General features: G+C 40.9%; 1 protein-coding gene across 5 annotated transcripts in view; it reads left to right on the top strand.

The window, feature by feature from the left end:
- Positions 1 to 24,513, top strand: part of BAHD1 (bromo adjacent homology domain containing 1) — a 571,779-nt gene that overhangs the window by 315,206 nt on the left and 232,060 nt on the right. For all 5 annotated transcript variants that reach the window (XM_085626871.1, XM_085626872.1, XM_085626875.1 and 2 more), the window contains exon 2: positions 6,008 to 7,685. In XM_085626871.1, the coding sequence (XP_085482997.1) occupies positions 6,047 to 7,685 (1,639 nt within the window). In that variant the 5' untranslated portion in view covers positions 6,008 to 6,046. The remainder of the gene's footprint in view (positions 1 to 6,007; positions 7,686 to 24,513) is intronic.

The raw sequence follows: 24,513 nt of genomic DNA, 5'->3' as shown, positions 1-24,513 counted from the left end.
ACGGAAGGATGGCTATCCAAAACTGAAGCTAAATTCCTAATCAACGAAAATGCCCTATCTTTAGTGATGTCATTTGGAGAAGTCTGGCTCAATGATTAGAGCGGCAGACCCTGATGCAGAGGTCTAGCCCGGGACCAGGGTTCAATTCCCTGCCTCGGCGGGTCTTGGGCTAAAAAATTCCACGGACCTGATAATTCTCGCCTCAGTGCCTATTCCAATCATGGAGTCCCACTCTGCAACTCTGGGCAATAGCTTGCTTAATCTCCACAACGGCCCCCACGACGCTAAGGATGCCTGGCCTCCACCTTGGGGGTGCCCAGGAGTGGACGCCTCACAGGGAAAGCCAGGATGGGTTCCACAGCGGTATTCGTACAAGCGCCTTGAGACCCTTGCGGGTGAGTAGTGCGCTATACAAGTATCAATTTACATTTACATTACATTTACATTACATTACATTTACATTTACATTACATTTACATTTACCTCAAATCCCCCAAAATCGGGTACATCCTCCAGGAAGACCTATTATTCAGGTGTCAACCCAATTATAGAACCATCAGCAAAATACCTGGATGTATTCCTAAAATCTCTTTAGAGCACAAATCCTGAGTTATATTATATCAGTGATACCATGAACATTATAAACAAACTTGATAATGAAGAATTTGATGACCAAAAAGAGATCATAGTAATGTTGGATATTGTCAGCCGATACACTAACATTTCAAGAGATAATTAGCTAGAAGCCTTGGAATGTTTTTTGAAATTTAGACCAAGACCACATCAAGGTCCCATTAATTAGGTAAAAGTAGGTAAAGATCTGTTTAAGAAAGATTTTTTTATATTTCAATAAACAATACTACATGTAGATTAAGTGGACTGCAATAGAGTGTCCATACGCTCCAAAAATGGCCATTGTGTTCATGGACAAGTATGAGGAAAAATATGTTGTTCAGACCTCATGTACATACGTGCAAGAGATTTATTGAGGACATCATCATGATTTGGGAAGGAAATGAGAAGTTGAACAAGTTCTTTGAATAGTTGGAACAGTAGAAGCCCACGTGGTTCATTATGCAATACAGAGAAGAGACTGCATTAAGTGATGACACATACTATAACGCCAGGCAGAGCTGTTTCGGACGGAGGGCAGTGATGGGGGTATAACGATAGCTGGCCAGGAACATATAATATCTCTCTATGCGGACGAGCTCCTATTGTATTTGAAGGCCGGGCCTGATGGAATGGGAGGGTGAGGGGGGGTGCAGTCCGGCTTTTAAAGGAATTCGGGGTGCTGTCAGGGTTAAGGGTTAATAGAGCTAAGACGTGCATATTCCCTTATGTGAGGGACACCCCCTTCACCACAAGACTTCTCCCCGGATTTTCTGTGGGCTGCCACGACTTTTAAGTATTCAGAGAAGAGTGTACCATGACCTAGACGACTTATGAGATGGGAACTTAGGGAACGCCCTCCGTTCCCTTCGGTCTAGTGTAGCCTTTTAGAGACCTTTGCGCCTTTCTCTCATGGCACCACTGTTGAGCACCAAGATGGTAACACTCCCACGATTATTGTATTTTTTTTACGAATCTGCAGATTACAATACACACCTCTTGGTTCAAACAATTAGATAGCCTCCTCCGTGAACTGATGTGGGATGACGGACACAATAGAGACTCTCCGGAGATCCTGAGACTCCCACTAGGGGATGGAGGACTGGGAGCGCCAGACTTTGTCCTATGTTACCTAGCAGCACAACTGCAGTGAGTTGCTAAATGGCTAGATGAATCTCACACACACAACCTGAATCTCTTAGGGCTAACACCTAGTCGGAGGTAACTGCTGACACGCCTCTTATGCCCTGCAATGATCATCCAACGACCTAGTGTATTGCTGCGAGTGACATTGCAATGTTGGCGCCATTGTGTTGTACGAGCCCAGAGAGCTCCTTTATATGCACCTGCTTTGCCACTTGGGGGCCTCCCTCATGGAGACCCCATTCCTTGTTTTACTTCTGCCCAACTGTCAGAGTGAACTGAGGCAGAGCTCGTGACAGTAGGAGATTGTTTCTTGCAGGGAGCCCTCCTCCCACCAGAGGACTTGTCCACTATCTACGCATTATCCAGAGGCCAGTTCCTGGTGTATGAAGTATTAATATGAACATTCATTGATCTATATGTGAGCCACGGGTAGGGAGGAACTCCCACATCACATGGTTCTCCAGCTATTTCTCTCAATGGGCTCCGCCCGGCACCTGGTGACCTGGTTTTACTGAGCGCTGAATGAGATGGGGAGGCGACCACTAGAGAACCTGAGGGCGCGATGGGCGGAGATGTTGGGACATGATAGCACGACAAGGAGTGGGGGAGAATACTAGCTTATCCCCCAAAAATCCCACGAAATACCTTACTGAAATATACACAATTTAATTATATACATATGACGTACCTCACCCCACATAGACTACAACTAATATATGGAGGGGCCCCCCACTGTCAAGTACAAGAGGCAGACATCTGCCACATGACTTGGGGTTGCCACGTTTTGTAGACCTTTTGGACAGAGGCTCCAGGCTACACTAGGGCATGCTTTTTCCTGAACAATGCAGATTTGTCTCTTGGGGACTTTCCCAGACCCAAATTACGCAAAATGGATACTAGATTTACTGACTTGGCCCTGGCCTGATGCAGAATCGCTCATTGCTACGGCTTGGAACTCAGACAAGGGGCTGAGATTCGAAACATGGGAGAGGGACGTTGTGCTTTGGGCAATGGCGGAGGGACAAGCTCTTAGAAGGGAGGACACCCAGGGAATACGTAGACATCCGGTAGCGGACCTATGGCAGGTAATTTTGACAGCCTGGGAACACCCGGGAGCCGTCACCAGCTCGGAACCAGGGAATCATGGGGACAGAGAGGGGAGTTCAGATGAATCTGATGCGGGAGAGGGGGGACAGGGAGGAAATACCGGATGAAACGGAAAGATCTGAAATCATGATATACAAACCCCTGCAACATAAACCCACCGACATACCTACTTGCCGCTCATATGGCTACCCTAGGGATAACTCCTGAGACCCCACTGCTAGCTAAGTGAATCTAAATTAATGCAAGACAGCAATGATTACATAACTGCATGCTGAGACTGAGAATGCATGCCTGTGGGAACAGGTAACGTATGCTGGAGAATCGGTGATCTTGCACTAAGCCCGACAAGTTAAGATGAACTAATATTAGGGCATTGACTGATCAACAGATGTATATGCCTCTAGATGTTTTTCTCTTTTAATTACCACCTCATTTTAGATGCTTTTTTAAATGCTTGTTTATTAACCTACTGTTTAAACTATGACAGCAATATGCATTGCATTTGTAAATTATTTTAGGTAATCATACAATAAAGTATATTCATTCATTCATTCATTCATATGCATGTATCAATATAATATCGAGTATCCTTATGTTATAATTCTCCAGCATGTCTTTTTGATGGTCATAACTGAGGTATATATTCTCCTATGGGACAGAAATGGACTGATATTGAATATGCTGGTTAATAGAATGCAAAACATTAACGTGATGTACAAATTAACACTCAAATGACAATAATATTTTTTTTTTAAAAAAAAGCATTGTCCCATACTAAATATTTCAAAACCATAGATAATACACTGGAACACTAACTTATTTCACAATTCTCTCTTGGGACTGCATGGACTGCCGACAAAATACAAGTTTTTTGGAAGAGGAATAATAAAATGGATATTAAGATTTTTGTTGGACACTTATCATAGTGATAGTTGTGTTGGACAGATGTAATCGTTGTATTATAGTATCATTATGTTCTTCAGTTGTTCTTTGATGATTTAAATTTGTGTAACAACATGTTGGTCTTTTAGTTATGATAGTATGTTTATTTAATGCAGGGATGTGGAATTCCTATAGACGCCCAGGACATATTGTTTGGAGTCGTGGGCAACAAGTTTTCATGTGTATTTTGTCCTTGGGACAAGTAGGCCCAACCTCCTACACCACTAACCCTTTGCCTGCCTGTTTACAGTACCATATTATGGATCAGGGAGGGGCATTGTCTGCAGTTAAGGTAATATTTCTGGCCATGTGGTAATGCTTTGCAAACTTGTATTTATGGTTCATTAATGCAAAGCCTTTATTATTAGGGTGAGCACTCTAAGTAAATGTTGTAAGCTCAGACTGCACTACTGACAGTGGGTCCAGTACAAAAATGTGTACACACGTTTTCAAAGTTTAGCAATATGAGGCTATGTATAATGCTCCCAGAATGCTCTCTGATTAGATGCAAATATTTACAGAGTTTGAAAGCAAGATTGAGGATTCTTTGCTTCCAAAATAAAATGTTCACAAAAAAATGCAAGTAGGAAAGAAAACATTTCGCTAAACCATTGTAAAGCTTTAGGTACCATTTCTTTGCAGCATCAGTTAGTAAAATGTATTGATGTATGCTAGTATTTCTCAAAAATATTAATAATAAAAAATCAGTGTAACCAGTTTAAATAAGATTATGGGAAACAAAAACAAACTAGCATTGGCAAAGCCAGTATGTCTGAATTGGTGGTCAGCCTTTTGATTTTGTCAATGCGGGACTAGCTTTAGCATGGTTTTTGTAGAATCTTTTTGGTGTGGGAGCTGCTTGGCCCGTACCATTATAAAAAACATTGGCAAAAGTAAAAATTGTTTTGGACTGTAATTGATTTACTCTGAAAGATCCTGTAGCACGTCACTGGGCAGTTCTTTGATTCTGATCAGATAGGTTGAATGAACTACAGTAAGATACTTCCCCAGAAAGGGAAGTCTGGATGAACCCTCACTATCTGATCTAAGGGTAACCAAACCAAGCTGAAAGCTGGGAATAAAGGGGCTGTTTCCAGAGATGACCATAAAGTATCTTCTGACTTTGCTATGGAAAAAAGTATCCGGCAGGTGGATTAGGAAGTTAAAAAATATATTCTAGAGTTCTGCTGCTTCCTTGCAAATGCCTGAGTAAAAAGTCTCTCCTCTGGTAGATTTTTTCAGTAGCCCCCCTCTATGTTTACTGACTTTAGCATTCTTTTAAAAAAAACATTTTTATTGATTTTTACCTTGTCAGAGTCAGATCTACATTAACATACATTCCATTACAAATTAAACAATTTTATATAAACATTTAAAGTGCACAGAGTTTTAGTCCATCATTGCATGCATGTGGTCTCCCTGTTTTAACATTTCCATTTCCACTGTTGGGGAAACACATAGTTCTCCTCTATACGCGTTCCACCGCTCCATTTTTTTATCCCACTTTTTAGGACATCCCCTGGATTTATAGACATTTTTTTCAGCAGTCATACACTTGTCCATTTCCGCTACCCAGCCTATTGTCAATGGTCAATCCGCTGCCTCCCATTTCATAGCGATTGCTCTTTTAACCAATGTATAGCCCAGGGTGGCTAATTGCTGCTCTATTTCTGTCAGATCAGTGGCCACCCAAATATTTAGAATCCCCAGTGGTGGTGTTCGGGTAATTTGTTTCGCTAGTGCGTCTTGCATCTTAATTGACTTGCTTTAGCATTCTTGATGTACAGACTTTAGTGCACAACCCAGCCATGCTTATTATCTCTTCTTGTTCAAGAGGCAAAATCGACTGGGAAAGTTGAAGAGCATAGTTTTTAACATCATGTTGTGTTTAAAAGCGACTTAGTTGCATGCGACAAGAATTATGGCTCAATTTATCTGGTGTTTGGAAAACATTAATGTTTATCCCTTTGCCTTTTATTATACAAAAAGCATGTTTACAAATGTTATTTCTGAAGGGTATTTTATTGTTTAATCTGTTTGTGTAGCTTTGTATCATAATTAAAACATTTTGATGCTTATATATGTAGCGTTGCCCTTTGAAAAATAAATTCTTGTAAAAGTTATTAATGTAATAGTTTTGCTACGTGTGTGTGAAAGCTTCTGTTGACTAGAAATAACTGTGTTTTCTATTGGTTTCCAGAACTTTGCATCAATTAGATGACAGCTACACTCCTATCCTATGACCCATGCATGGACAAAACATCTTTTCCTGCTTAAGGATCCAATTGGTTCCGCTGACCTCATTGTGATGTGGACAGAAGCAGAAAGGATGGATATCATGGAGGCAGAATGCAGCGTGGAAGGGGCCATCAAAGGACAAACCTGCAGTCGACTGTTTTCCGGTGTGGGCAAAGGCACAAAATGTCAGAAAGTCCAAAAGTCCTACCCCTTACGGAAGCGCTTGCACCCACTTAATGAAAAAACGTGCAAAGTGCTCCTTACCAGGCTGGAAGATGTGACTGGATCAGTGACAAAAGATAGCCAAAGTGGTACTAAACAGGGCCTTTCATGTTGGATAAGCGATGTTATACCTGGCTGTTTTCCAGAAACCCTTCAGAATGAGAGTAGTCCTGTGGAAATTAATGTGACTCGTACAACGGGGCAAAGGTGCAAAACTAGCTGTTCATTAAGGGAACCAGACCCTGATCCACCAGAGCCTCGGAAACGGCGGCTAGCCTCACTCAACGCTGAAGCAGTGAATAACCTGTTGTTTCAAAGAGACGATCCTAGGACTTCCTCCAGGCGTATTCGGAGAGACTCCACCAAAGTCAGTTCAGAATGTATTTCCAAGAGCCTCGCTCGTATAACTGACAAGAAGTGGTCTTCGTTGCAAAAATCCACACAGAATGTGTGTGAAAGAAGGAACAAAAATGAATTGAGCGCGAAATGTCACATTTCTAACGAGTCACTGGATAATGTTTTTGAAGATGGTAATAAAAGTGGTGACAGTGCAGTCATCCACCATCCTGCTCCAAAGAGACTTGCCAGTCTGAACGCAGTGGCATTCCTGAGACTAACCAATGAAAAAGAACATCCCTTGAGACAGAGGAATAAATTGGGTCCTGACGCCAAGTCTGAGAACCACTGCACCAAACCAAAAGTTAAGTGGGCCAAATCTACCAAGAAGAACTGTGTCAAGTCCAAAAAGGAAATGTTACATGGACATCTAGAGGACCAGAACGGATGGCAAGAAGGCGTGAATGGTGACTTACAGAAAGCAGAACTTCAGGAGACCTCAAAACTTGCTGCTAAAATGGACAGCATACAGAACGAACCTTCCTCGAAATACCATGATAGCACAGAGGCTCTATATCACAGACTGCCTTTGCTAATGGGAGGCCAAGCTGCAATGAAGCCTGAATTTGGACGGCCTGGGGAGAAGTCACCAACTCCCAAACAGGAGTTTCAACAGCCATCATTCCCATTGCATCAGCTCCACACCTTGCCTATCCCAGGCATTCCTACTGATTGTACCTGTCTATTTGAAACTTCAGATATCACCCCACTGGATGGGTTTTATGTTTCCTATGGCCAAAGTGGAATGCAGTACAGTGACTTTTCACACTGCTCAGTGTATCCTAAAGCTGAGGAGTTTTCACAGGCAGTTGCCTGTCAGGGTCTCCTGGTTTCACAGAGTACTCTGCCATCGAGTACCCCTTTTCAGCATCTCCGCAGTTGCAACTCTCGATATTGCTTTGGGGAGGACACTGAGTTGGACAGTTACAGCCTCTGTGGAGTTATGCACCTGCCAGTTGCCAGGATTAGCAATGGACACACAGGGCACATCAATTATCCTTACAAAATGCCTTTTACAGCAGGTAAGACCATAATCTGTCAATATGATAAAATATTATAAACTCTCTTGCTTTATTGATGAACGGTGTTGGGTTTGGTGTGAATTAAATACGTTGACTTCATCTAATTGTGGAAAGGAAATGATAACTGATTTTTCTGTTTTCAAATTAGCCATAGTGACTTTTTTGAGAATCGTGGCTTGAATTCAGTTATGAGCATATGAATTGGCTCTGATGTGTCTCTCTGGTCCTTATTCTGCAAACCAAGTTTCTTGTATGTAAATGTGAAGCTCATGTGGTGCCTTGATCACGTGTGTCCATCCGCTCAAAAGCAGTAATCATGGCATTATAGAAATCGAAATGTTGGTACAAACATTACTGTGGTTACACAGTGTCTTTAAGAAGCATTGCAATGTATGTACTGGTCCGGCCTGTTTTTGAGATTGTCTAGTTTTGTATATCGACTTTGAGAATGTTTCTAGTTGGTGAGTAGTATGACCACGAAATACTGACATGATATGAGAAGTAATTATTGTGTGAGCAATATGAGAGTCAAGGCATTGCGACGTGTATGAAATTCTCTTCATAGAAAGACACTTTTTAAAGATGTTTCCTGAAAAGTGAAATTTTTAGTGATGTTTTCTCTATTTAGAATGCCTTAAGATGCCTTTTCAGTGCTTCTTATGTGTTAAATTTGGACACGGTATACCAACCATGGCGTCTCTCTTTCTCTTCAATTCTACAATTTAAATCTGTCTATGACTTAGGGTGATACAAAGGGAAGTATACATGTTTACTTTAATTAGTACAAACCATAACATTTACGTAATAAAAGTGCAGCGTGCTCAAAAAAAGTGGCTAGATTTGACAACACAGCTAAAATGACTTGCTTTTTACATGATGTTATTATATATAAAGAAGCATGCAAAAAGCAAGTTATTACAATTCATAAAAGACAGTAAAACAGTTTAGATAATCTTAAACCACAGGTAGAATAAAACTCATCTTAAATAGTCAAGATCAAGGGTTAAGGATAGCACGAAGTTCGTATACCATTCTGGCAAATGTCGAGACATAAACTTTCTATAAGAATGTCAGTCTTATATTGCTAGCGGCCTAACCCAAAACTCTGTCATTTTGAATTAGATGAATGCTTCCTCTATTAAACACATATTCTTTATTACGGCTCTTTTGCTATTAATAAATTGTGTACTCTTTTCACAAATGTTATGAATCGTACATTCACCACTGCAAAGTCTCCCCACATACAGAAAATTGTGCTTGCCGACACATCCTGATACCAAATTTGTTAAAAACATTATGAAGCCAATATCTATGTTCATTCAGCAGGAAGGTACGGCTGCATAATAAGTGAGTTAGCGATTCTTGATGTAGACACAGTCTGCATACTGCTGAATCAAATTTATCTGTCACTTTTGGCAATAGATGGTTAGAGTAAAATTGAGCAAACTGTAATAAGTTTATTTTAAGCTGGCCCTTAAACGCTTCTGAAAAATAATTTTGTGGTTGAAGGCGTTTATATGTATTGATTGTGAGCCAAGTTTGGCTTCTTTTGCTGAAATTTTGCTTATTTTTAATATAAGAAGCCCATTTGTTCAACATTTTTTTAAAACCAGTCTACGTAAAGATTTGTACCCACAGATATCTATCCTCCAAGACTTGAAATCACCTGGTAATGTTTGCCCCCAAGCATTTGTTTTCTCCCCAAATTTCATCTCTTTCCAGATCAGGGCTTTTTAGCATTGACCCTTCTGCCTGCCTCAATAAATATGTGCATTTGAGAAGGCCTGCTTTCTGACGCAATTTTTGATCTATTATCCCAAACTCCAGCCTTATTTCTGCTTGCAAGGTGTTCTGAGGGAGATGCAATAGTAGATGATATGCCTTACACTGTAAGATATTAAGAAGCAGTCAAAATTTGAATTCAAAGGCTTCCGTGCAAAGAGTTCACGCCGGAATAAGATTTTCTTTCAGAACTCTTAATAGAGGAATCAAAGATGAACTGGAACACTCTAGAAATAGTTTCTGGAAAGCAAAAATGAATGATGCAAGCTTGGGCTTTCATGCATTAAGCTGCAGATTGTGGGAGCCTCCGTCAAGCAGCCAAACTCCTAGATATTTGTGTTTGTTGTTTATTATCACTAGCCTACTCCCCAAATGCCAGTGACCTTTCCTTTTCATCTTCTTTCTGAAAGTCACAATATTTGTCTTTCTGAATTTCACTGACAATTAGTTATCTTAACAGTATTTGGCCAAAATAGTTTTTGAAGGTTTATTTCTTTTTTATTAAGTAGCTCCAGTTTGTGTGCACACTGTAAGGAGCAGTGCTTGAGGGACGTGAATCTGCTTGAGCCAGGTGCGTGTTCAAGTAAGTGAGCAATGAACAAGTTAGAAAGTGTTGGTGCGAGCACACACCCTTGCTTTAAGACCTCTCCGCTTAGGTACTTTTGGCGATTGCATGTGATTCTAGCCCAGTTTTATTTGGACCCATGTATTAGTGTACAAAAGTTGGATATCGCAAAGCAAATTGGTCGGAATATTCCAAGAGGTCAGTTTCTTCCATAACAAGTTCCTGTTGACATAATCATATGCCTTAGTGAAATCGATGTAGCAAACATATAGCAGTTGGTTTATGTTAAATGACTTCTCAACTATCATCGATAATGCTACCAAATTGTCAGTTGTTCTTGATTCATATTTAAACCCCTTTTGGCTAAATGGAATTAGTCTTTCTTTGGAAACCCACTCTTCTAGATCTGGCAATAGTAGCCTTAAGGTCATAAGGAACATGTGGTCAAATTGTATCCAAGTTACTGTATTTGTACACCTGAATTGGAATTCCCCACCTGAAATCAGTTCCATTTTAAGAGCTATCTCTCCTGAGATGGTTGACTAGATTATATAAAGACTGCAATCATTATCCAAGGGACATTGCCCTATTTGAGAGACCGCTCAGCCAGGTTTTGTTCCACTGTATTGATGAGATCCTTCTTAATGCTGTGTTTTGGATTAATATATATATTTATCACCTCTGTAGGTCCAATGTTAGTACCAAAATCCCAGTTTTCTATTTTTATACCAAGCATGTTTGAGGTGCTTTGGTCTTGCTTTGTTGTTCAAAAGCCTTCTTAATGGATTCGGATATTGAAAGACCTCCCTTCGAGTGGCCTTTTCTTTTTGCTTTTTCTGCTGGTAGTGAAAAATTCGACAAAGCCTCTTATTGGAAGTTCTTCCTCCCTGAAAGCATAGGAGATCATGAGAGTTTAGATAGTTTTCTAACTCCAGGTCCGTATGAAGTTTCTTTAACCCTGCAATATTCGATGAGATGAAGATGCCTTTCAGAGCTTTTGTGACTGGAGATTTATGGACTCCATTCTTTGTGCCCAGTCAAGTGATATTATTCTCATTCAAAGCCACCAAAATCCAAACACAGTCCGCTAACTTTGAGTTGGTTGAGTGAGCCAGTTTATAATGTCGTTCATGTAATTTGTTATTGGTTCTGTAAGGGAAATGCCTTGGGGTCCAGATCTGATCCCTGTGTAAATTTGAGATTTGACACTATACCTGTGGTTTCTTTCTTGGCTAATTGTGTCTGATACTATTGGCAGTGATTCTTCAAGGAGTAAAACGAATGAATATCATTCCTGAGGGATATTAGACGGAGTGATTCCCCAATTCACAAAGATATGGTGTTTTAATAGTATAAAGTTGGCTATTACCTCCGAATTGCAGGCGGCAATAGTAGCTTCGTTCTGTCTTCCATTTGAGGGTGATCGAAGTTCAGTGGCTTCAATACTGCTTGAGGTTAGGTATTACAGGACATTTTTGTGCCGCCAAAAGTCTCAAAATAATTCCCCATCTCTTATAACTTCTTCATTAATATTCCAGAAAAAAAGGGTCACAATTGTAATGGAATTACTGCAATACTTTCTATTGGAATTCATTGAGTTGGTTAAAATCAAAGGGATTTGATGCTCTTTGGCCTGCTGCATATCATCCTTCATCTGTGTACCTTGTGTTAGTGTAGAGAGCGCTTTGCCTGGTGTTGGACTCTTGCTTCTGATTGCACAGGCAATAATCCCAGACAGGACCTACTCTCTGTCACTCTCATTGAACTAATGCTCTGAGTGAGTTAGCTTGCTGATGAATTATCTTCTAGATCTGATATGACTGGAGAATGGCCTTTGGCCAATACAGTGTCTGTTGGTTTCTTAGTGGCCTTACCGGAGCTAGTACGCGTATATGGCCTCTTTCTATTGTCTGATGTGTAATCTGGCTAATTGGCTTATGGTCGGCACTGGTTCAACTGTCCATAGGATCATTAGCGGACTGCTGGCTTTTGGAGTTGTCAAGTGGTCTTGGAGGGAGTTTAAAATTTGGAAAGAATTTTAGTGTTTCTTTTGCTCTCTGAGCTTTCACTTCTTTCTCTCCTATTATTTAATTTCTTTTATTTTTTGCTTTTGCCTCTTGGTATTATCTTTGTAAATGATGGCGAGCTCTTAACTGCTATGATAGCTCTTCTGTGACAGGAGAGTTTGAGGCACATTGACCTGAGTCTAGAAACAAAAGCTCCATGTTGTCTTTGTCTGAGGCTTGGTTGGGTATGGATCATACCTACATTACTTAGGGCCATATTCTTCTGGAAGGATTTTTGATGAAGTTTCTCCTGCTGTCTTCAGCATGGTGATACTTAATTTTTCGGTCCTGGGATAGAGTACATTTTGACGCTTTTAACTTCCTCAGTCAGCGAGGATAGCATTGCTGGAACCATTAATAATTTATTCACAAAAGGTTCACACAGGCATTCTTGTTTGAGAAGCAGAAGTTCCTTATTAGCACCTGCCAGCAATTCCTTGACAGTTATATACAGGCTCTCAAAACTGGAGTCAATAGATACTGTGTAAGTTCTCCAACAGTGGTATTTGGATATCAAATTTATTAGATTGGAATTCTACCACCCCTGATGTTGCTTTCAGAGTTTGGAATAGGCACCTTCAAACATCCTGCTCCAGAGCCTCCTGATCCGATTTGTTGAGTGTTATAAGCTGATGCCGTTTCTGTATTCAATAGTTATTAGTGTGAAAGTAACTTTCTGTTCAACCTTGATCATTGATGAACTAATAATTAATCAAACAAACAAAATAAAACACATTTCTTTTTCATGCGGACAGTTTTTTCGCAAAAATGGGAGTACACGAGGCAGACCTTTCTTCAAAAAAACATATATTTAATATATATATATATATATATATATATATATATATATACGCAAACAGAAGTCTTTCACCACAGAACCACCAGGCAGGCAGCAACGAGGAAAAACCACGCAAGTCCCAGTCTTCTTTCGGCAAGTTTATTTAAAAAGGCAAGTTCACCAAATCTGACGCGTTTCGGGCGTCCGCCCTTGGTCACAGATCGTCAGGCAAATGAAAGAACATCCCTTTTAAAGGGTACATTGCACGAATTTAATTAGTGATTTTTTTCTTTTTGCAACACCATGTGATTAGAAACTGAAAACTGAGGACACACTACATATAGCTAACATAGATAGTCTGTTTTCTAAATCACAATTTGATATATATAAATCGAATAACGGGAGGTATAATTACAATATTTACATTTTGTTGCCCAAATTTGTGTTAACATTCCATTGTAAGTTGCCATGCTATATATTTTGTAAATTTTATATCAGACAATTATTGTCAGTGTGCATTGAAAATGGCACATGATATCCGCATAAATGCGCTTATATAGTAGATTGCAAAAAAAAGACACAGTGTTACTGGTGGTCATTTGTCATGAAAAAGTGCAATGCGCGTAGATAAAGTGCAAATGCAATTGTGCAAATAATGCAAAATATTCTGTGCAAGCATAGCATATAAATAAATATAAATATTTATAAATAATTTCATATTAAAATCATCTAAGCTTCTCAATTCATGAAACCTGATGCTAGGCATATGACCATATAAAAATATCATCTATGTTTTACTCTTTTGCAATCTCTCAATTAACTGCATGAATGCAATAGACATGTAACGACAATATGGATCGTGATGATTTACAATCAATTCCTTTATATATATTTAGATAAAGCAACAAATATCGACCACCTTCCAAAAAAATTTACTCTATACGTGATTCAAAAGGAGGAAACAAACTAAATCTATCTTGATGTCTGTGTCCCAAAACTTAAATGGGAAAAGTAATGTGAATCCATTGAACCAGTGAAAAAAATCAATTGTGCATGTGATACTAAAAAAAGGGATGATATACAGTATGTGTAATAAAATTCATAATGAAATTAATAGGGTAAAGGCGGAGAAAGCAGATAATGGCCCAAAACAAATCATTAAACAGGGATTGGTTATAAAAAAACATGTAAGTCTTCCGTTGTGTTCAATCCATTGGGGAATCTGCTGTCTAACTCAATAATAAATTGTGACTCAAGTCTTCTGAGCATTTTTTCCCTATCGCCACCCCGTCTAGATTTAGGGACTGAGGCAATGACATAATATTCCAAGCATTGTAAGTTGTTATGTCTTGCCTTGAAATGTCTGGCAACAGGATAAGTGCCATCGTTGTTAACGATGGCACGTAAATGCTGGAGTATTCTGGCATGCACCTGTAGCTTAGTGCTGCCCACATATCTGAGGCCACAGGTGCATGTTAGAATGTAGACAGCAAAATCAGTTTTGCAATTAAATGTGCCCTTGATGTTTTTGGCAATAGGACTGAACGGTGTCAAGTATTGGGAAGTGTTTTTTCCAAATTTACAAGCTCTGCAAGTTGAGCAACGCTTGAATCCCGGCCGGGATTTCAACCAATCCTCTTGTTTTGCTAGCTCAGGGAATTCGTGACTGATCTGGGTTTTAAAGGAGGGTCCCCTCCGATAAGTAACCACAGGGTTGTCTGGAAGCCTGGGGGCCAGAACCAAATCTGTTTTTAAAACAGGCCAGCGCTGTTTTATGATGGATTTAATTTGTCTGGCCTGTTTGCTATACCCGGTGATAAGCCTGGGAGTTTGTTCCTCCCTTGAATCAGTTGATGCAATTGATTCACTGTTAGTAAACAGAGACTCACGGGTTCTAGCATTGGTTTTCTGGATGGCAGTTTTTAAGACTGATTCTTTGTATCCCCTACATCTGAATCTGTCTAGGGCTTCATTTGTGCAGGCCTGTAAATCAAGATCAGTGCTACAAATTCGTTTCAACCTGAGCAACTCCCCAAATGGAATGTTGTCAATCGTGTGTCGAGGATGTGAACTACTGGCATGCAAGATGTTATTGCCAGCAGTTTTCTTTCTATGTAGTTTAGTGACAAGACGGCCATCTTTAACGTATAGTTTAACATCCAAGAATTCAGCTTCATTTGCGCTTACATTAGAAGTGAATCTTAAATTTTCTTGGTTGTTATTAATACAAGCCAGGAAATTGTTGACACTTTCCAAATTGCCTCTCCACATAATAAAAACATCATCTATAAAGCGTATCCACTGTATGACATGTTTTCTGTACATTACACCATGGGTGTGCATGAGGACCCGTTCCTCCCACCAGCCTACGTGCAAGCACGCATAGCTGGGGGAGAAACAGGCCCCCATCGCCACACCTCGCTTTTGTATGTAGATGTTGTCACCAAATAGAAAGAAATTGTTGTTTAGACACCAACCAGTAAGTTCTAAAATCATCTTATTGTGCATATAGCATTCAACAGGTCTTGTACCAAGGAAATGTTCTAATGCACTCAAACCAGTTGTATGTACAATAATGGTGTAGAGCGACTCAATGTCTAGGGTGATCAATAAAAGATCGTCGCTCCACGGAATATCCTTAATCTTGGCAATGAAGTCTCCCGTGTCCCTTACATATGTTGGTAATTACTTCACTAAGTCCTGTAGGAAGTAATCTATATATTCGGTAACATGTTCTACCATTCCCCCGATGGCCGAGATAATCGGTCGGCCAGGTACTGGTGTGACTAGTTTGTGTACTTTTGGGAGGAGATAAAGTCTTGGTATTATAGGAAATTCCACATATAGGAAATCAAATTCTTGCTTTGAGATCATATTTTCCCTCTTCCATTTGTGGAGCAATTTCAAAAGTGATTCTTTGGCCAGATTGTAGTCCTTGCCTGAAGATTTAACATAACACGAGGAGTCATTTAGTTGTTTCATGGCCTCCTCAATGTAGGCATCTTGAGGCCAAATAACCACATTGCCTCCCTTGTCAGCAGTGGTAACAATATTTTTGTAGTCTTTACTCAGTTTCGAGACCAAGGATAGATATTGTTCCTCTTGTTGACTTTTATAACGCTTCTTGTGCTTGATCTTATATTGCAGTTGTTTTAGATCTTCCACAACAACGTCATGAAAAACATCTATCGAGTCTTTTGGCATTACAGGCATGAACTTTGATTTAGCTTTAAATGGACTGCTGTTCGCGCCCATCTGAGCCACAGAGGCCTCTCTTAGTTCTTCCTGGGTAGAGATTGGAACAGAATTGGATGTGTCATTGTTGGCCAATTGATGCAAAGTGAGAAATGCTTTGGCGTCTCGAGCAGGCACATTTAAATTTGCGGTGACTCCACTGGTATTGCTATTCGCGGTGTTGTCTGAGGGACCATCTTTGATATTAAAAAACTTTTGCAACTTAAGTTTTCTAATAAAACAGTAAACATCAACCCGGGTTTTGGCATAGTTAAAGTCTGATGGCGGGCAGTAAGTGAGACCAAGGCTGAGTAGTTGTTTCTCAGCCATAGTGAGGGACAGGCTGGAGAGATTGATTATAGCATTATTCTCTACCGCTTTTTGCGCCAATATTGCTTTTTTGGTTTTTTCGGCGACTTTGTGCTTTTTTCTGCGTTCTCTCCTTATATATATATATTTGTGTGTATATATATATACACACAAATGTAAGCAGGGAATATAATTCGAATGGAGGTATGACACCTTAACCTACAAAGCAACTATGCGTACATCTATTCCATATGATGACCAAGGAAATGACCTGAACAAAACAGTACACAGTTCCTTAAAACCAACAGATGTGTGAAGAAATAGATGTGGCAGTCGACGTTTCGGTCTGTATTGGCAATAAGTCCATCAGACCATCTTCAGGACGAAAAGTTGAATATGGAACCAAAAGATATCCTACTGTTATTTCTTTAGAAAGATTTGGACCCAAAAGAGTCTGATTAGGCGGAAGCGTATTCTGCGACTGGTATTTTAGCATGTATACGAATGACTCCTGCAAACAGTTGCTAACTGCAAAAATTGTTTGTCCTATGGGATCTTCGCATCTGACAAAAGACCGTTATAGTGCGAAATATAGAGTCCCTCTCGGTATAGACTTGAAAAAGTTCTGTTGCCTTTCGAGACCTTGGCAGAGGTGTATGACCTACCAACAGGCCAATTCCTACTATATAACTCTATCAGAAGATCACTCTCAGCGGCATGGGGGGACATAACCTCTGAACCAGAGATGCATCTTGTAAAACAATATTTACATGTGATGGGTAATGGATCACTCATCATACATTGGCTGGCAGAGGCGCTACTTACACACACGTTACAGCCTATGGCGGCCTTGCGCTTAAAGTGGGAAGTGGACAAGGGAAGCCCATGGACTGAACATGATTGGAATACGATTTTAGCCAACCCCACATGCATACCGAGAAATTCCAGATTTCGGCTCATACAAACATATATTACACACAGGGCATAACTCTTGCCGGATAAGTTGAACAAGTATTTCCTTATGACCACTTCGGCATGCTCTCGCTGCCTACAGTCGCGGACCTCCTTCATATGCTGTGGTCCTGTGCATCCCTACATGCATACTGGCAGAAATGCACTGGTAGGCGCCACTCCAGACATGGGAAGCATGCATACTAGGTTTTCATCCTAGATCGAAGAAGCACAAGGTTACTTCCAGGTTTACTGATTTAGGTCTTATAGTGGTTAAGAGACTGATTACCAAAAGGTGGAAACACACTGACCCTTCCGTTATTAACAGCTGGAAAAATGTACTCATGGTGTGGGCACAGGCAGAAAGTACGATACTTCACAGGGAGGAAATAGCTGGCCTGCGCATGTACCCTATTGCGCAATATTGGGATACAATACTGGCAAATTTGAAACACACAGAGAGGCCAAAAATAACTCCTCACAAACAGAAGAAGGGCGGGGCACAGACATTGAGCTTTACACGAGCTATATCTCAGATATATGTTTTAACAGCACTAACAAGCGCGAGGGCGATACCGCAAGAAATTGAGAGTGTGGGAAAAGTAGAGGCCCACCAGCTTATCCCATTGGGAATTGCAAGGATGGAATGGCAAACATATCACAGTTTCAACAAAATGTTGGGCTATATTTCTTATATAACATGACTCAGGTGTGGCAGATGGACAATGGTTTTACCCCTCCTCTTTTGTTTGATTGTTTTGTTATTAACTGTAACGCGTTTGCTCAAATCTTACTTTTGAAATGGATAATGAGATGCAGAAACCCATGAGAAATGCCGGAAGGGCAAATGGATAAACAACAATAAGGGGGGTAGGGTTGAGTAAATAAAAAGTCACATTATTGTACATAAGAGTGCGAATCCACCGATTTTTGCATCCGGCCTCAAGAATGAGAATAACACTCAAATGCACACTTGTCTGTTTTACGGAATTGATATTGGTTATCATTTATTATGTTTGTACAGCTTGCATGACAAAGTTTACTGCGCCCAACACGGGCACCTGTACCCTTCCTAATATATGCTCTTTGTTAGTTATATGTTTCTGTAAAAATGCAAATATAGATATATACAATGGGGGAAAAAATGAGTTCCACATGAAGCTGGAATCCTTACAGTCTTGATGTTTCTCTAGATAACTGCAGATTCCTTTTCAGTATCGCACAGCTTCCTCGCAGTTATGGAATATTTCATTTCAGCACGCTTCAGTGAAAGCTAGGCAGAATCTGTAATACACTTTTTATTTCTTTTATTTTGGGGTATGACGACCTCCAGAGCATAAACCCTGTCACACACTGAAACCTGTCTTGAATGAATTGAGCACAGGAGCCCATGTGTTTCTTAATACCCTCAAAGTACATTTGTCCCAAATCAATTGGCTCAGTGGCATGTCAAAACTTGTGGTTCACAGCTTTCTGCCTAACAGAGCTCAGTCTTGGCTAATGCCTACCAGTGAGACTACCATGACTGAGACATTTGAATTCAATTCCTTAAATTCTTCAGGTTACCTTTAGTCAATTTCGAGTGAAACTAGCAATATATTCAGACACAGTTTTAGCAAAAAATAAAAATATAATCTTGGATTCAGACGCCATTTCTGCGTGGTGGAAAATATTGCATCTTGAAAGACATAAAAGTTGAAGCATGGTCACAAAGCAGCAAGAGTTATGAAAAAAGTCAGTTGCCTCAACTCCTTCAGCAACCTCTGGATAGCTTTACGCTGTCTTTAAGTACTGAGATGAAAAGAAAGCAGTTATCCCAATGAGCCTATCATCTTTTTGATCCTAAAAAAGACATGGGAGATCACTAACATATTGTCATTTGAAATGCAATAATTGGCACAGTGGGCATAATAAAGAGTTTGGCAGGTATGAGGCATCTACCCAAAAAAGGTGTGTCCCACATCTGCTCTGTCCACAGTGTATAACCGTCTGTACACTCTCAAAAGGGTGGACAGGACATTCACTGCTTTTTGTCTGATATCCTCCATCTAGGCTCGTGAAATTCAGTGTTATAAAAATAATTTTCGACGACACCAATAAGAAAAATTAACCCATAACTCTTAATTCCTGTTTTGCTTGTAGTTACTACGTCTTCCATTCCACTGGAGACACGAGTTCTCCTAGAGTCCTAGCCGAGCCTATCTGTTGCTTATTTGTGACGCTGTTTTTCTTTAGTGTACGTCTCTTGATGTGGACACAGACACTAATGCCCCTGATGACTGAGAGAAAGAGCTCAGTGAGGAGTCATTTTTCAAGATTCAATCCTTTTTGCATGCTCTGCACAGGTCTAGTATGCTCGATATTTAAAAACAAAAATTGGTTCTGATCAAGGAATCTTCATTGATAGTCATAAACACTTAGTAGGCCCACACATGAGTGGGCATCACAGGGCACATTACCAAAAGATAATATCTCTTTGAAAATGTTGTATACATGTGTCTGTCAAGAAGCTAAATTGAATGACTTGCGTTTGCCTCCTTTTAGGAAAAGGCTCCATGTAATATTATCAAATCTGCTAAAGCGGGGACATGGGCTGATAATCGTTTCTGATTCCTCATTAAAGGAAAAACGAAAATAAGTGAAATGAAACAGTGCTGGATGGGTGGCTTAGCAAGCATTGGTAATTCCAATAGCTCTGGCTCTAAAACACTGTTGTATGGTAATGTGAAGCATTATAAGTAGATGGCATACTTACTTACGTAAGCCTACTACCCTTTCCGGAATATAGGCAATCAACCAGAACTCCCCAGCCATAAATGTCCCGGGCTCCTCTTTCAATCTGACTCCAGTTATAGCCCATCTTCTTGCAGTCAGCCCGAGGCCTCGACGCCAGGTGGTTCTTGGTCTTCCTCTTTTCCTTTTCCCGTGAGGGTTCCGGGTGAGGGGTTGCCTGGTGGTTTTTTGATGCAGGCTTGTGGAGGGTGTGTCCTATCCAGCCCCAGCTTCTTTTCATGATTTCGTTATTAGTAGGGAGTTGGAAAGTCTGCTGCCAAAAGTCGTTGTTGCTGATGGTGTTTGGCTAGCGGATTTGAAGGATTTTCCTCAGACAGGTGTTGATGAAGGTCCAAATTGTCCACTGGATCTCATTTCTTCCTTCTTTCCCTTGCTTTGGATGTCTTCATGATCCAGTCTATGGCCAGCAGGAAGTGAAAAGGTGAGAGTAAACAACCCTGACAGACTCCGGTTCTCTCTGTGAAGGCTTCCGCGATTGTCCTCCTTGGACTGTCTTGCAGGTCATTCCCTTGTAAGTGTTCCTGATTATTCTTATAAGTTTATCTGGCACATCGTAGTGGCAGAGGAATTTCCATAGTGTCTCTCTGTCCATGCTGTTGAATGCCTTCTCATAGTCGATGAAGTTGACATAGAGGGAGAAGTTCCATTCCATCGACTCCTCAATGATGATGCGCAGTGTTGCAATCGGGTCTGTGCAGGATCTATCTGTGCAAAAGCCAGCTTTCTGGTCTCGCAACTGGATGTTGACTTGTTCCTTCATTCTGATCAGGATGACTCTGTTGAACACTTTTCTTTGGGCTGATAGAAGAGTTATTCCTCTGTAGATCACGCTGTTACTCAGGTTACCTTTCTTGGGGATCTTGATCAGATATCCCTCTTTCCAGTTTGATGGCATTTTTCTTCTTCCCAGATCCTTCCAAACATTGGTAGAGCATGTCTACTGATGTTTCAGTGTCTGCCTTCATTGGCTCGGCAGGAATGTTGTCAGGTCCTGCTGCCTTCCCATTTCTCTGTTTGATGGCTTGCTGTATTTCCTGCATGGTTGGTCTGCTGCAGTCATATGACAAGTCCAGCTGTGTGTCTGGTGTAGACTGCGGTATGGGCTGGTTCAGCAGTGCTCCACCCATCTTTGTTGGCCTTCGTTAGCCATGGTTGTCTTCCTAGCTTTGTATTTAACAGGTCTTTCTGGCTTGCTGTATCTGCCAGAGAGTTTCCTTGTTATGTCGTAGAGTTTTTTCAAGTTTCCTTGGCTTGCTGCTTCCTGGGCTTCTGTGGCAAGACCATCGAGGAATCTACGATGGTCTGCTCTTAAGCTTCTTTTTGTTGGTTTTTGTGTATTCGCCTTGACCTTTCACTTTTTCTGGTCTTGTTCGGCTGGTGTTGACTGCAGCTTTCTTTTTCTTTCTCTCTTGGATTTTGCAGAGAGTCTTGGAGGAGATCCATTCTTTATACTGGTGTTTCTTGGAACCCAGTACTCTTTGGCAGGTTGATGCCACTGTTTCTTTGATCTTCTTCCACTGGCTCTCTATTGGGTCTGTGTCATCCTCTAGTTCTTGCAGGACTTGAAACTTGTTACTGAGTGTGACTGAGTATTCACTCCGTTTCTGTGCATCTTTGAGGAGGGTTGTGTTATATCCCTGATGTTGGTTTATTGGTTCCATCCATGCTTTCTTCAGTTTTAGCCTGGCCATGACAAGGTGACGGTCTGACACCACATCCGCTCCTCTCAGCGCTGTCACATCCTGCAGGGACCTTTGGAAATCTTGGCAATGCAGGCATGGTAAATCTGATTCTCTGTTGAATGGTCTGGTGACACCCTCATTGCCTTGTGTTTTCTTTTGTGTGGTAATACACAACCGCCTATCACCAAACTGTTCAGGGCACAGAAATCTGTGTGCCTATAATCATTCCTGTTCATGTCTCTAAGGACATGGTTGCCCATAACTTCTTTGTACCCAGTGTTGTTGCTTCCAATCTTGGCATTGAGGTCCCCCCATCAGTATGGTGATGTCTCGCTCAAGGTATTTCTCCAGGATGGACTGGAGTCTGTTGTGAATCTTTTAGTTTTTCTCCTCTTTGCTGTCCTTTGTAGGTGCATAGCACTGGATATCATTCATGTTGATCTCTTTTTTTTTTTTTCTGCGGAAGGTCGCTGTGATGATTCTGGGGCCGTGGGCTTACCATCCAATCAGAGCTCTGTTAGCTGCTGGCGTTCGCATCAGTGCTACTCCCTGCGTATGTGGGAGGTTCTCTATTTTGTGTCCAGAATGCAGCAGCATTCTTCCAGGAGCCAGCGATTTCTGTCTGGACTATCTGGTCTCCCTGAAGCCAACCAGGGCAAGGTTGTATTTTTTCATCTCTGCGGCCACTTGGGCTGTCTTGCCTGTTCTCGTACATGGTCCTCATGTTCCATGTCCTGATGGTGATGGTCTTGGTCAAAAGCTGGTGGATCAGCTTTGTGGTTTCCAGGGATCTGTGGCTTTCACCACAAGGTGTTATATCTCCCTGTGAAGGAGATTCTTCTCTCCACAAGGCTAGGGTGCCTTTTGGTTGACATTTCCATAGCTAGGATGTTTTTTTACATGGTGGAGTAGCTAGCCCCACCCATAACCCTCCTCCTTTTGTAGCTGGGCTTGGGACCGGCCCTGGCGGATTTAAGTATATAGCATGTGAATGGATATGTGTTTGCTTGAAAGCAAAGAACTGTAGAATTATATTGGTTAAGGTTAAAAGGTCAGGTGACGGTTGCACTGTCAAGCCAGACCTAAAAATCGATGTAGGTTAATGACTACCCTCCCCCATCTGTGCTGCTACCAGAGAAAACATCATAAATTATCTAGTTATTTAAGACACTTTAATAACATTACAATGTCATGTGTGTACTCCTTAAAGGTCAACCTCAGACATTTGGATAAATAAACAAAATGATCACAGCTGTGTGGAGGGCAAGCACTTTTTTGTTGAAGCCCACATCGTCTGCCCAATAAAGCCCCTCTCCTGGTGATTGTCACATAGCTGTGCTGTCAAGTAAGACCATAAAAAAGGAATACTGTGCCTTTAGTTAGCCTGCAACTCCACTGCCGCACAGTGCCCTGCTGAGTTCAATTTGACCACATCATAGGATCCATTATCTTGTATGAATTGTTATCCTATTGTCAGCTGCCACTGAATGGTAACTGGTTCTTTATTACTTTCATGAAGATTCCCAGAAGCGAGAACTATCTGTCTTGCCTCAGGAATTATCTTTTCCTTCTTGGAATCGTCCTAATTTGTAAATGCTCATAAACATTGAATAAACTGGCTAGCTTATCTCCAGTAAAGCTGTAGAAAAATCCTTAGACCAGCTATGTGCACCAAAATAGGATAAATATCAAAGAGGTTTTGAAAAAGGGCTTGGTCGCCTTGGGTATCTGCCCAGGAATCTGAATCTCTACAGTAGTGCCTGTAAAATAAAGGTCTGAAATCCCTGCTAAAAGTTTGTAGTGTCAGTTTTCCCCTTCTGGTTTGAGTACGCTGCTTCAGTGGAGGACATTAGTTGGCCTAATGGTTTATGTAGAATTGTGCAGACTATCACTCAGGTAAATTATTGTTTGTAAGTAGCCAAACAAGCTAGAGTCAACCTATAATATACAAACACTTGTATGGACTTTCTGATCTCCTGTCTCCTCTTCTGGATAAAAGCCACACATCATTTTCACATGTAATGTACTGAGGGAGCACTCTGCTGGAGAAGTTGAGCTTTGAAAGGAGGTTCGTCATTACTAGTAGTTGATCTGAATTCAGCTTTAGTTTGGCACCCACAGGTAGGGTATGGTGTACTTGTGCGACAGGGAAGTCCATATCCATTGTTAAGTAGACAGCTGGTTGGTGTTATCAAACCAGGATAGTAGAACATGTGCTAATTGAAGCCTGAAGCTTTCTGTAAACAGGCCCAAGTCCTTGCTAATTACATTCCACTGCTTGTCATCTATAGCAAATGTTTTCGATGCACTGCAAGAAGAGTTGTGCCCCACACAAGTGGATACTGCCCAATCAGGATCCTTCCCACTCATTCTGCCTGTTTGCATCATTCTGCTGTCACGGTACTCCTAGCTACTCAGTCTGTGGTGATACCCATCTTTAAAGCATTAAAGTTGATCCTGAGTTGAGGGCTGAATGAAACCAGCCTTCCAGTGATAGTTGCTTTTTCCAAGATGAGTAGAATTAAACACATTCCTCTGAGTGTGGTAAATAAGCAGTACCTAGTCCTGTGGAAGGGATGTATTGTATTAACATCCTGGAACCAAACTGAAATTCTTTGAGTTCTAAGCATTTTTCACATTAGTGCAGAACAAGAGTTTTATTCTTTTA

Source organism: Triturus cristatus, chromosome 9 (genome assembly GCF_964204655.1).
Source record: "Triturus cristatus chromosome 9, aTriCri1.1, whole genome shotgun sequence".
Lineage (NCBI taxonomy): Eukaryota > Metazoa > Chordata > Amphibia > Caudata > Salamandridae > Triturus > Triturus cristatus.
This window is presented reverse-complemented; position numbering and strand designations above follow the sequence as displayed.